At 61.4% G+C, this 12,590-nt stretch overlaps 3 protein-coding genes across 3 annotated transcripts; all 3 read left to right on the plus strand.

The window, feature by feature from the left end:
* Positions 1-483: 483 nt before the first annotated feature.
* LDBPK_190270 (sarcoplasmic reticulum glycoprotein, putative) lies at positions 484-2,379 on the plus strand (the record flags this gene model as incomplete). Its single annotated transcript, XM_003860158.1, has 1 exon — positions 484-2,379. The coding sequence occupies one exon, from the start codon at positions 484-486 to the stop codon at positions 2,377-2,379; it is 1,896 nt and encodes a 631-aa protein (XP_003860206.1).
* A 1,891-nt stretch (positions 2,380-4,270) lies between these two features.
* LDBPK_190280 (hypothetical protein, conserved) lies at positions 4,271-8,374 on the plus strand (the record flags this gene model as incomplete). The annotated part of the gene is made up of 1 exon (XM_003860159.1): positions 4,271-8,374. One exon carries the CDS (start codon positions 4,271-4,273, stop codon positions 8,372-8,374), a length of 4,104 nt encoding a protein of 1,367 aa, XP_003860207.1.
* A 1,536-nt stretch (positions 8,375-9,910) lies between these two features.
* Positions 9,911-10,819, plus strand: LDBPK_190290 (RNA binding protein, putative; the record flags this gene model as incomplete). Its single annotated transcript, XM_003860160.1, has 1 exon — positions 9,911-10,819. The coding sequence occupies one exon, from the start codon at positions 9,911-9,913 to the stop codon at positions 10,817-10,819; it is 909 nt and encodes a 302-aa protein (XP_003860208.1).
* Positions 10,820-12,590: the final 1,771 nt, after the last annotated feature.

A 12,590-nucleotide genomic window follows, 5' to 3' on the forward strand; every position in this document is an offset into this window, starting at 1 on the left:
GCTCGACGTCACTCTTTTTTTTTTTTTGTGCACCACACAGCACATCCTCCATCCTTCCACCTGCGCCCCGGCCGTGTGCGGCGGTGTGCCTTTGTACAGCCGATCAATGCATGCCGTCATGCGTGTATCTTGAGCATTTGCTTGCCTTTGCTTCTCTGGCCAGCCCTTTGCTTTTCTTTGCTTGGGCGCATCTTCTTTCTCTGCTCTGGTGGTGCCGCCACGTGGTGGTTTGCTTGCTTCGCTTGCAAGGCTGCTTTGCCGTTCTCTCTCTGTGTGCGCGTGTGCGACGCCGTCGCCGTCTCCATCCCCATCGTCCCCGTCGGCGCCGTCTCGTGCTGATCGCTGTTGCGTGCGTGAGAGCGGACGTGTGCAAAGCGGGGAAGGGTGAGTTCAACGGCGTCATCTCTCGCAGCGAGTCTTCGTCCCTCTTCCTCTTCCTCTTCTTGTCTGGTGCATCTTTTTTTTTTTTTTTTCGCGTTGCCGATGTCCATCTCGGGTGCGGCTCCCCCGGAGCCTCTGTGTGGGAGGGAGTCGGGCGGCAATGTACCAGGCAGTATGGAGGCGCTCATCAAGAAGCTTCACCCTCTCTACACTCAGCGCGTGCAGCCGCTAGAGGAGATGTACAGCTTCGACGTCTTCCGCCCCAGCTGGTATGAGGAGACAATCCTCAACGAACGCCCCTTCATTTCGCTGTTTGGTCCGTGGTCGGCTGGCAAGACCACCTTCATCAACTACCTCTTGCAGAGCAACCACTTGTGGACTGGGCCGCAGCCGACAACGGCAGAGTTCACGGTGGTGATGTACGGCAAAGAACCGGGCCCGGTTGCCGGCCAGGCGCTGGCCAACTCGAAGCATCTGCCGTTCAAGGGGCTTCTCGATTTTGGCGAGTCCTTCATCAGCAACCTTAAAGGCTTCCAGGCGCCCCATGCACTCCTGGAGCGCGTCACGCTCATCGACACTCCTGGCGTGCTGGAGAGCTCTAAGGACATTCACCAGCGCAAATACGACTACGTGAACGTGTGCCGCTGGTTTGCGGAGCGAAGCGACTTGATCTTCGTCTTTTTCGACCCCAGCAAGCTGGACGCCGGCGGGGAGCTTCGCCAGCTCTTTCAAACCTCCTTCAAGGGGATTGAGAATCGTCTCCGTCTCGTATTGAACAAGGCTGACACCATCTCCACCCAGGAGCTCATGCGGGTCTATGGCAGTTTGTTCTGGAACTTATCCAACTTCATCAACACAACGGAGCCGCCGCGAGTCTACGTTGGCAGCTTTTGGGATAAGCCGTACAGCCCAAACTCCTTCTCTCGTCTCTTCGCTGAGGAGAAGTTAGACCTGCTGCATGAGTTGCTCGACGTCATCCCGCAACAGGCGAGGGACAAGAAGATCGCGTCGCTTATTCGGCGAGCCAAGGAGGTGCTCGTGCACGCCGCCATCATTGGTGGCATCCGGGCCGACCTGCCAGTTCTCTTCGGCAGGTCCAAGGCGAAGAAAAAGGCCGCGGAGCAGCTGCCAAGGCGCTACGAACTCATCGGCGCTCGCTACAAGATGAACCACCGCGACTTTCCTCCTGTGCAGGCGTATCGGTCTTTTCTGGAGCGCTTCGACGTCGCGAAGTTCCCACCGCTGCAGAAAGCGGAGAAGGCTGGTCTCATCCGTGGCATTCAAGAGCTGATTGACACGATCCTGCCATCCATGCTGCGGCCAGTGTGCAACACCCGAGCTGCAAACCCGTTTGAGGAGGATAAGCAGACGGGCTTGCTGAGCATGTACCGCGATCACGTGTTCTTGCAGCGCGATGGTCGGTCTGGCATGCAGGGGGGCACTGACAAGGTCGCCGCCACCATGGGTGAGGGGATGCGCGACTCGGCGACCACGGGTCTGTCTTCCAGTGTTGCCGCCGCCCCCGCATCCGGCCCGTCGTCTCTACTTGGCCCCGGCACCGCAGTTACAGCACCTTCTGCGTCGCCATCCTTCACAGAGTCGCCTTCCCTCGCGATGGCTGCTTCTTCCACGGCTGCCGCCGCTCCGTCGCCGCCGCCGCCGCCATCATCAGCCGCGGCGACGTCGTCGCCGGCTGACATGCAAGCCATGATGGCGATAATGCAGCAGATGGTCGCATATCGGCAGCAGCAACAACAGCAAGACCGACAGAGCAGCAGTGCACCTGCGACCGTCAACTCACACGGGACACTATCCTCATCGTCCCCACAGACATCGGGAAATCCTGTTGAGTCCTCCGTTCCGGTGACCCCGCAAGAGTCGGACCTCAACAGCGAACCGTGCCCACCTACCGTGGTGCCTCAACCCGGCCTGTCCAACAACTGCGCTACCCAGGTTAATGCATGGGCTGGCGAGGACGTGCCAAAATCGCAACACTGAACCGAGCGCTGTGCTTCCTGCGTATCACAAGCTTGTCTCTCTCTATTCTCATTCTCGGCCAACAAGGAGGATCACTGATCTGCCGCTGTGGGCGCGTCTAACTTCTTCTTCCCTCTCTTCCTTCCTTTGCGCGTCTTCTTGTGTGCGGGTGTGCTCGCGGTCTCTCCGTGGTCTCCTCATGCTCACCCATGACGACACCACCTTGCTCAGTGTATGATGGTGCATGCCGTGTGGTAACGGCTCTTGGGGGATGGCAGGCGGGGTCAGAGCTTGGCTCCGCCACCCCTTCCTCCGCTCCTGTCTTTACGCGACCTCACTATCCCCTTTCTCCGTGGCGCTCCCCCGTTCGCTAGTCTCTCCTTCAACCGTTGCTTTTTTTTTTCTGTGCGCTGCCGCCTGGTCATGAAGACCTCGAATGGTGCGGCCAGGAGTTGGAGAGCGTTTGTCCACTGCCCTCGCTTTATGAGGTAGGGCGCCATCAGCGCAAGGCCCACCCTGCACTCCTGACGCACACAAATCGGAAGGGACTGAGGAGGGGCGGGGGGGGGGGCAACGAAGGGAGACGTTGATGCTGCACGTGTACCTAAAAGAGACGCCCTGGCCATCGCTGAGATGGGGTAGCGGGGGTGCGGACACACGCACCAACAAGTTCCAAAGAGGCTTTCTCAACTTTCACTGACGCTGCGCATGCGACGCCGCCACCGCTTCTGTCAAGGATGTGCGCAAGAGGCGGGGATGGGGGCATGCATGTGGGAATAAAGGGGAGAGGGTGTGCCGTTCCACCCTGTCCTCCGCTATCTTCACATGGCTGTCACGTTGAAGCCCCTTCCTGCGGGTGCTGTGTGACTTGAGTCTCAGCGCCGCACCACTAGCTTCTCACTGCTCTCCACACGTCGACCCCTCGGTTTCCACTTTCTACGCTTTTCTTCTCTTTGGTTGCTTCTGCATGTCGGGTCACATAAACTGCGACGGTTGCTACCTGCTGCTGCGCCCTACCGCGTGAACCACGTGCGTGCGCCTTCTGGCCGCATGACCACCTCGTTGTTGATACCGCAGACGACTGCATCGCTGGTGCGCGCAGACACAGACTGTAGTGCGTGGCGAATGAAGAGAGGAGAAAGGGCCGTCACACTCTCCCTCCCTCGTACCGCTCTGGCTTCTGGGCAGCGTGCAAGGCACCCATGCACCCACACACGCACACATTTCAGCAACGCCCTTCCGTTGCCGCTGTTGTAACGGCCGCCACCCTAAAGCCTCTGCTTTTCCAACGCTGTGTGGCTGTTTCGTCGCGAGGGAGAGGTGAGTGGGGGACGCCCACCACCAGCGATACCGCGAAGAGCATGCAGCGCAGCATCTCTCTTGCACCGCTTTCACTTCCTCCCTCATCCTGCGCTTATCGAGTGCGCGTGTACAGTGACGCACAGTTCCCTCACTCAGTGCTCGGCGGGACACGATGCGCGACGAAGTCCGTGATGATGGCCTACATGCAACGCCGCCGTCGAGCAGTTGTGACAGCCACAATGGCAGTCATGTCCTCCATGACCCAGAGCTGCTTGATTTGATGGAGGCTGCGGAGGATACGGCGCTGCTCTTCCGCGTTCGAGCCGACTACAGCGAGGCACCGCCTTCCAACAATGAAATCGCTTTTAGCATGTCAGAGCAAAAGCCCACCGCCGCGAGCACAGACGGCCCGGCAACCGTCGATATACCTGCCGCAGCGTCGCTGCCTTGCCTGCCCACTTCGCTCCTCGTTGGCGGATCGCTGTTTGTGCGTGAGACTCCGGTGCCGTCGCCCGCTGCCATAGCGCACGGCAAGACGCCATCTCCCTTCGGAGCGGCGGGTGTCCCAGCTGGCTCGGTCCTCTGCCCTTTCACGCGCGGCTTTGTCTCCATGTGCTCGCCACACTGGGGCCACCTGTGCGCTGTCGGTTTCAGAGTTCGTATGTCGCTGCACGGTGGCAGGCGTGTGGTGCTACAGAAGCCGCACCTACTGCTAGCCCGCGCACGTCAGCTGCAGGATTGCACCATGCAAGACAGCCTCAGGATACCCAGCAAGTCGACGCAGCCTCACAGCGCCAGCTCTGCGAAGACGCTCAAGGACTCTAGGTGCATGGAGACGAGAAAGAGGCGTCCAGCAGCGCTTTTCCAGATGTGGGGCTGGAGCCCGCACCTGCAGCAGACTCTCGGCGCCACATTGTGCTCGGCCCCACTGGAGAGCGTGGCCGCCTTCCGTGCTGCGGTAGAGGCAAATATGCTCACTGGAGGCTTCTGTAAAGGCGCACAACTCATACCAGTCGCGGGGGCTCGTGGCAGTCGTGCGGTGATGCCAGCTCCTTTCAGCTTAGGGCAGCGCACCACGTCCGTGAGAGATGGAACCCGAGAAGGACAGGCAGCGGCGCGCTGCCCGTGGAACACCCGATGCCGCGTCCTGCAGCCCCCCTCCTCCTTGAGGCTGGGCTGCTCGTCTACCAGCGCGGCCGCGTCGTGGGTCACCGCGTCGGCATCTGAGCCGATGGGATCGCCGCCGAAACTCCCGCATCCGTGGCATGCGTGGACAGAAGCCCACACGGACCGCCCCACGTTGCGGCTATTCGGCCTACCCGCCTCGGTGCGCGCTGCTTTTCTCGACGTTCCTTTCCCCTCGCCCTCCACATCCTCGTCGTCGCCGACTCCAGCAGCGCTGATGGAGGCCGCCTGCGGTGCCGCGCTGTCCCAGCTGGCGGGGCAGGTGCAAGATGCGGTGGAGCAGGGCCAGCTTGCCGCGACGTCGCGACTATACTTCTGCCCCCTCGCCCATGCCGTGGACTACAGTGGCACTCTTGACTTGCGTGCGTTTTCTGTGGAGTGGGGCCGGCGGCACTGCGACGGCGGTGGCGCATCCGCTGCGCCGCGAATAACAGCGGTACTCAGTGACTCGTGCCCTGTGCTATCGCTCGGAGCGGAGCTGCCCATAGGCGATGATGCTGATCCTCCTGATGCGGCGGCCGGACGCGCCGCTTCCACTCCGCCGCTGAGAGTGGTCTTCTTCAGCAACGCCCACATGCTGTCGAAGCGAGCGATTCGCCGCTTACTAGATCAATGGACCCGGAATGGAGCGTCAGTGCGCAAGCTACGCCAGCAGCAGCAGCGCGCGCGGGCCGGGCCGCGCGAGTGGCGCACGCTCATGGGTAGCCGCCTGCTTCTTCCGCTTGATGCCGCGGCCATCCTGCCCCACGTCCGAAGTCTCTCGACTCCCTTCGGCGACGTACAGGCCGTCTTTATTGGTTACACGGCAAGCCAAGGCCCTGTCGAGGGGGCGAAGGTGATGAATCCGCCATCTGATGTGGGTAAGCATGCGCCACTTCCTCTGCCGGTGTTACCATCATCAACAACGCCTGTAGGCTTCCCCGTGCGCGTCGAGCTTGCGGTGAGCGCGAGCGCGCATTCGGACTTGCTTCATGTCGAGGAACCCCTCTCCGCTGCTCTGCTCCGTGCATCCACCCTCTATCGCAGGTGCCTCGACGCAGCACAGCGTCGTGAGTTGGTGGAGGCGGTGGTGCAGAGCACTGTGGATGGCGCGCCAGCGGGAGCCGTCTTCGCAAAGCGGGAGTCACAGCGACTCTCTAGTGGTCGCATTTTATCCGAAACCAGTAAAGTGCCCCTAACTAGCACTCAAGGTCGCCTGCAGCTGCACGAGGCGTGCGAGGCTGCGCTGTCGCTCTTATCCCCACTGGAAGGCTTCCTGCACCCACACCTCGGCACTGAGGGAACTGGCGGCAACCGTCCTGCGAGGGACGACGACGTCGTGTCGCTGCTTGTCATGTACCCACTCTTGAGCACCGTGCGCATTCGCCACGTACTGCTAAGCGCTTTTCACGTACGTGTCACGCCGACCTCCACCGCAGGTGATGAGGCTCCATCGACTGTGGCTGCTGCTGCTGCTGCTGCTGCTGTCGATGGCCCCGTCGCAGCTGGGGAGATGGTGTGTGTGCGCGTCGGCAGCGACAGTGGCCCTGCCGGTGCCGCAACGGCGCCTCCCTCCAACCCCCGCGTCCGCTTTGTCGCGTCGCGCCGGCGCGCCAATGAGAATGAGCAGCGGGAGTTTCATGCCCTGCTGCAGGCGGCGAAGGTGCGTGCCGCGGCGGAGGCCTCAGTGACGGCGACCCCTTCCTGTGTGCCGCGCGCACCGCTTCTTTTTCAAGCGTATGCCGCTCACGTGGAGCCTCCGGTGCTGCTGGGGTTGTGGACGCCGACGCTGCTCTTCCGGGCCCCGACTTTGGCGGATATGATGGCGTTGCGCTGCTTCTTGTTAGAGCCACTCCGCGCCAGCTACGCAGCCTCGCACCGAACTCCTACAGATGCGCTGCATCGCGCCGGCTTCGCGGACGGCGGCGGTGGCGGTGACATGATCGCGCTTCGAGTGGATGATGTGGACGTCATTCACTTTGACTACGCCGACGGGGCAACGCGCCACAGGCGCACCCACCGCCTGTTTGGTGTCCGGGCATCCTTGTGCCCCGCATCTGCAGCTACACCGCCCCCGCGAACAGGAGCCGGCGCGGTGGGCGAGGAGAGTCTGCGGGACGCGAGCGGCCGCAACCCCATCGCGCGCGAGCTGGCACTGTTGGAGACGCTGCTGCAGCAGTGTCTCAAGGAATGTGCGCGGACAGCGGCGTTTTTCCCGCTGTGGACGGAGCACCGCCGCTACGACGACGCCGCTCCCTGTGCTACCACGCACCAAAGCAGCGTGGCGGGCCCCATGACGAACCATGGCGATGGTGGCCCCGCAGGGCTCAACTTGCTGCCCTTCCCGTTCTTTCCCTCCAGCACCAATCACCGTCCCTTCCTCGACTTTCCTGGCGTGATGGAGTCGTTGGCGTCGTGGGCACCACGATCGACAGAGCTGCGCCTTTTGAGCTTGGCTGCGGCACAACGGCCTTCCCTCTCCCTGACGATCCGCAGTCGAGTGGTGCTGCTGGAGTCGGTGTACGTGCCGGAAAGCGACGAGGTGGACGCACCGGACGACGATGCCGAGAAGGTTGCAGCAAGGAGCGGGAGAAAGGGCCCAAACCGCGTGGTTGTTCGACGCGGGCAGGTGTGCGAGGTGGCCGGCTTTGTTCCCTGCGGCCTTCTCCTTGGCTGTGGAGCGGCGTCAACGGCGTCGGAGGGCGCCGGGGGATCCAGGAGCCGCGACGAGAGCGCTACGCGTCGGATGTCTCTTCCACCCCTCGTGCGGCAGCAGGTGGCTGGTTGGTCCCTCACTGAGCGGCGACTGATAGAGCACTACATGGCACAGCAGCGGCACGCATCGGCCTTGCCGTTGCTGCGCTGTTGCGCCGCTTCCCAGCGCAGCTGGGAAGATCACCTGAGACAGCCGGGCACCAGCCTTTTCGTGCTTGCTCCACGCTGCACCGTTGTCGGCGGCTACCGCTCCCTTCACTACTACGGCCTGCCGCTGCTTCACCTGCCATTGCTCATCTTGGCTGGCGACTTAGCCCGCTCTCAGCCTTCCCACTCGGCCGTGAGCCCCTCCAAGCTGAGCAAGACCGCCCTAGGGTCTTGCATAGCGTCGCGCGCGTCTGCCTCGGACAGCGATATTGGCGTACCGCCAGCACTTCTCACCGCCACCTCGCCCTCGGCCTCCTTCGACTATGCCCTGCCTCATCTCTTTCACCCGCATCACGCCGACCCGGCCAGCTGCAGGGCAACTCTGTGCTTGACATCACAGGAGCGACAGCAGGCCCTCGATCTACTCTTCGCACAACTGCGCAGCGCCACTGCCACGGTCAGTGATGGCCCGAAAGCGGCTTGTGGAAACGACACCTCACCACGCTCTCCTATATCCTTTGTGGAGGACATTCTCTTTTCTGAAATGCCTGATGGCACTCGCAACGGGAAACCCGCGGATGCTGTTACTGCAGGTGACCGTAACAGCAGTGATGCGCACGCGGTGCTCACGCCACCAGTGTGCTGTCCGCTGCTGACCGAACTGGCCCTCTACTCGCGCGTGCGGTAGACCATCTCCAGCCCGTGCATGAGGGCCTCGATAACGCCGCGCTCGTTTCTAAGCGGCACACATGCGCGTGCGCTGAGAGGTAGTAGAGTACTGAAAAGGAGGAAAAATGAGCGTAGTCTTCATCGATTCAGCTATCCATTGGAGATCTCAGCGTGCAAATACATGCGCGTGCGTGCTCCTCACCACGCCGTGGCCTCCTTCCTTTTTTTTTCGGCGGGTGGGGAGAAGGGGGGCTGTAACGGGAACCGCCGTGCACTTGATAAGTGTCCTCCACTTTGTTGTTGACTGGATTGCTTCCCCGCGTGCACGCCTCCCTCCTCTTCCCATTTCTCCCTCTGTTCTTCTCTGCTCCCATCGCTGAAGGGACACGGAGCGCATCTGCTCCTCTTGATCTGCTGCCGCTGCTGCTCTTTTTTTTTTTTGGATGGGGTGGCGGAGAAGGGGGCGCTCTCCTCTTTTTTTTTGTGGGCGCTCTCGTTGTGGACTTCAGGCCGCCTCGCCCCGACCCCGCCCCGCTTTTGGTTTGTCTCCCGTTCATGCAACGGAGGAAGAGAAGGCCACGCGAAAAAAAAAAAGATAATCAACGAGCGCCACGAAGAGCATTGTTCACCTCCACAGGTGTGCGCGGTTGTGTGGCGCGCCGTTGAGGCGAAGTGCGCTGGCCTCTGTGTGCGTCTACGGTGCAGAAGGTGTGGACCAACGACGGATTGCTCACCACCCCGCATGGGTTCCTCTCTTTGCATCTCTCTCTCCCCTCGTGCTTGCGTGGCTTTTGCAGCTGGCGATGCCGCATCGGGTGCCGTGGCCTGCGCACGTGCGTTCGTGTGTTTCCTCTGCGCCTACCGGTGTCTGCGCCGTCACGACTCTCTCTTCGCTCTTCACTGTCTTGCACCCGTTCATCTCCCTCCCCCTCCCCATGCGCGCGTATCTGTGCGCATGTGCCAGCTGTGTAGTAGGGATAGTACGCGTGATCTCCTATTTTGGTTTGGCTGTGTATACCCTGTCTTTAGTGGGCGCGCTAGGGAACCATCTGTAGCACAGCGATTCCCCGGCTTGCACGACACACACACACACAAACACAGACACAGACACGCCCGGTCTTACTCAGGCGCACGTCGGTGTCGTCGAGCCAAGGATCTTTGGTGGCGAGTTTGAATTCACAGACAACGCAGGAGGATTGTCCTCTAGCTACACACACACACACACACACACACACATACATATAAAGAAGGAATCTCGCGCCAAGGGAATCGGGCGAGCACGCGCACTTGTTGATCGCCACGCACAACCTCTTCCCCACCCAGCTCTCTCTGTTTCTCTCGTTCTCCCGGCGCTGCGCTTGCACATCCTCACATCGCTGCGGTCTGTCTCTACGCTGAGCCCCTTTTGATTTCCTTTCTGCCGTCTTGTCGCGTCTCTTCGCCTTCCTTCTCATCCCTCTACCCCCCAGGTCGCCCCCTTTCCGTCCTCTTACCCTTCGCCGCCGCCGACTGTCGCCGGCTGATGAAGTCCAACGTCGAGGCCGACGCCGCCGCGATGGGCCCCTATCACGGCAACGGCATGATGGCACCTGCCATGAGCGCGAACGAGCCAATGCAAGTGGTGTACAACCGCACACAGAAGCGCGTGCCGGTTTTCCGCGACAGCCTGATTATGTACGAGCAGCAGATGGTGCGGGTGATGGAGGAACTGCGCACGCTGACGATGGACGTGAATGCGCTGCGGGCGCATTACGAAGAGGCGCTCCAGGAGAAACTGTACATTGAGAACCTCGCGGCACAGGCGGAGAAGCGCGTGCAGGACGTGAAGGAAATCGTGGACCGCTACGTTGGTGTCAAAGACGCGGTGGTAGCCAGCGACGGCTTCACGTATGAGCGGGAGACGATCTCCTCGTATATCGAAGGCTGCAAAGAGGCTGGCGGCACGCCGACGTCATACCAGACAGAGAAGCCGCTGACCTCGCTGCTGATCCCGAACCGCTCGCTCAAGACGTTGGTGGATCGCTTGGCGACGCTGCAGAAGGCGGAGCCGACGCCGCCGGCGCCGGCCGACCGCAACCCGGTGCAGCACCACTCGAAGTCGATGACGGCGGGCCGCGCAGGAAACGTCTCTATCAACCAGCACGAAGGCCAGCGGCGCAACATGCACGGCGGCGGAAAGGACAGCTCCGGCCCGGTGGAGCTGAACGCCAAGGGGGAACGAGTGCATCCGTGCATTCGTGTGTACGGGTACTGCAACTACAACGAGAGCTGCGCGTACGCGAAGTATCCGTACGATGCGTGCTTGTCGAATCTGAAGAACAAGTGCCGCTTCAAGAACCAGTGCCACGAGCGCCACGTCGAGTTCCGCGGCCCACTGGACGACTACGGTAACTGCGCTTCCACTAACCAGGGACCTAACCAAGAGATCATTGCGTCCGAGCCCGTGGGGGAAGCGAACAAGTAGACTCCGTGTCTTTCATCTTGGGCGCTCCTCTGTCACCCTCCGTCACCCTCTGCCACACGCACACAGACGCAGACGCAGACAGAAGTTAGTTGGCCAGAGAGGAGAAAGGCACCGCAGCCACCCTTGCCAGAGGGCCGCCCTTTTTCTTTGTCGCTTTAAAGGTTATATGTGTTGCATCTCTCTCTCTCTGCGCGTGCAAGATTGCTGCTCATGCCCCTCCCACTTCCTGTTGGATGCTTGCTGCTCTATTTCCGAGTGCGTGTGTGTGCGTGTATTCTCTGCTGTCGCCCGATTCAACGCCGGCATTTCTGCACCTCTCTCTCTCTCAGGGCGCCTCTTTGAGAAAGAAGCCGTTGTCTCCCCACGCCCACGCATCTGTTGTCTTTTCCAGCCGCCCCTTTGTTTTCGTTTCGCTTCTCTTTCTCTTCCCTTCCCCTCCCTTCTTCCTCCTCCTCACATCTCCTGTTCCGTGCTCGACGCGCTCTCGTTTCTTCGGCTCCTCTTCTCTCTCTCCTCCCGCGACCTGCGTGACCGCCGCCCTGAGTGCTTCCTCTCTTGCCTGTTCTTTTACCGTGTGTGCGAAGTTGCATCCTCCTTCTCCTCCTTTTCACGCTTTTTTCGCTCCTCGACTCCCCCCCCACCCTTCCCAACTCGCGTCGCGTGGCTCTGGCTGCTCTCGCCTTCCTTTTCTTTCCATTGTCTTTCTGTGTGCGTGCTAGCCGCGCGCCCTTGTTGGCGTTTTCGGCCAGTGCGCGCTGGTAAGGCACTAGCCTTATTGCGTGTATGCGTCGGCTGTGATGGCCGCGGTCTCGTGAAAGCGCTTCTTGCCGATGTGGTCGGCGAGATGAGGGGTGGGACGGGTTGTTGAGAGGAAGGATCACGGGCTGGGGTGAGTCGGTGACTCGGCAAAGACGACGCCTCGTCTAGTACTGTTGCTCGAACAAACTCTTCTCCCCGTTCGGCCCTACGATAAACGACGTTTCTTTTTCCTGTGGTTGTCTCTCCTCCGTGTTGCGAGGCAACAAGAGGACGTTCTTGCCCAGGCGCGCACGGGCACCTGCCCCCACTTCGGATGCCTTCAACCGCGGGCTACGAGCATCGACAGCATGGAGTGCAGATGGCGCGCTGCCCACTGCTGCGCTCGCGTTGTTGCGCCTCCGCCCCCGCCGGAGCCGCTGCCCTCCTGCCTGCGTCTGCTGTGAGGGCGTCCGGCCCGGCGTTGAGCCCGATATGCTGCGTGTAATCCGTGGATCGCTCAAGGCTCGAAGCGCGCCTTCTTTATAATCTTGCCCACAGCGGCCTGATCGCGCACACCGCGCTCGCGCTGGGTGGGCTCCTCACTTGTCTGGTGTCCGCGGCTGCCCACACCCCCTCTGCACTCTTAGAGGGACAGAGCACGGGCTCTCTGTGCGCAGTCGCATGCCTATGCACAGGCCCCTTCGGCTGGCCACACCGACTCCTGTGGGAGGCGTGCGGATTCAGGAGAGGGTGGTGTGTCCCCTGCCGCCACAGACTCATGGCTGCGTCGCACCTGCCGTGGCACGCGCGGGCAAGCCCCGAAGACGCGCCCCGGTGAAATGGGCGGAAGCGGAGGATGAAGACAGCGAGCCCCCGAGACAGCAACGCCGTCCTGAAACAGGCCCCACGATCTGAAAATGTGAGCACTGTGTGCACGCGCTGCCAGCCACAGCTGGCATGGTGCGTCGCATTCACGCAAGGCATCCAGAGGTCGGCAGAGCAAGGATGATGGACGGAGAAGGCGGGAAGAGAT

Source organism: Leishmania donovani, chromosome 19 (genome assembly GCF_000227135.1).
Source record: "Leishmania donovani BPK282A1 complete genome, chromosome 19".
Classification (NCBI taxonomy): Eukaryota; Euglenozoa; class Kinetoplastea; order Trypanosomatida; family Trypanosomatidae; genus Leishmania; species Leishmania donovani.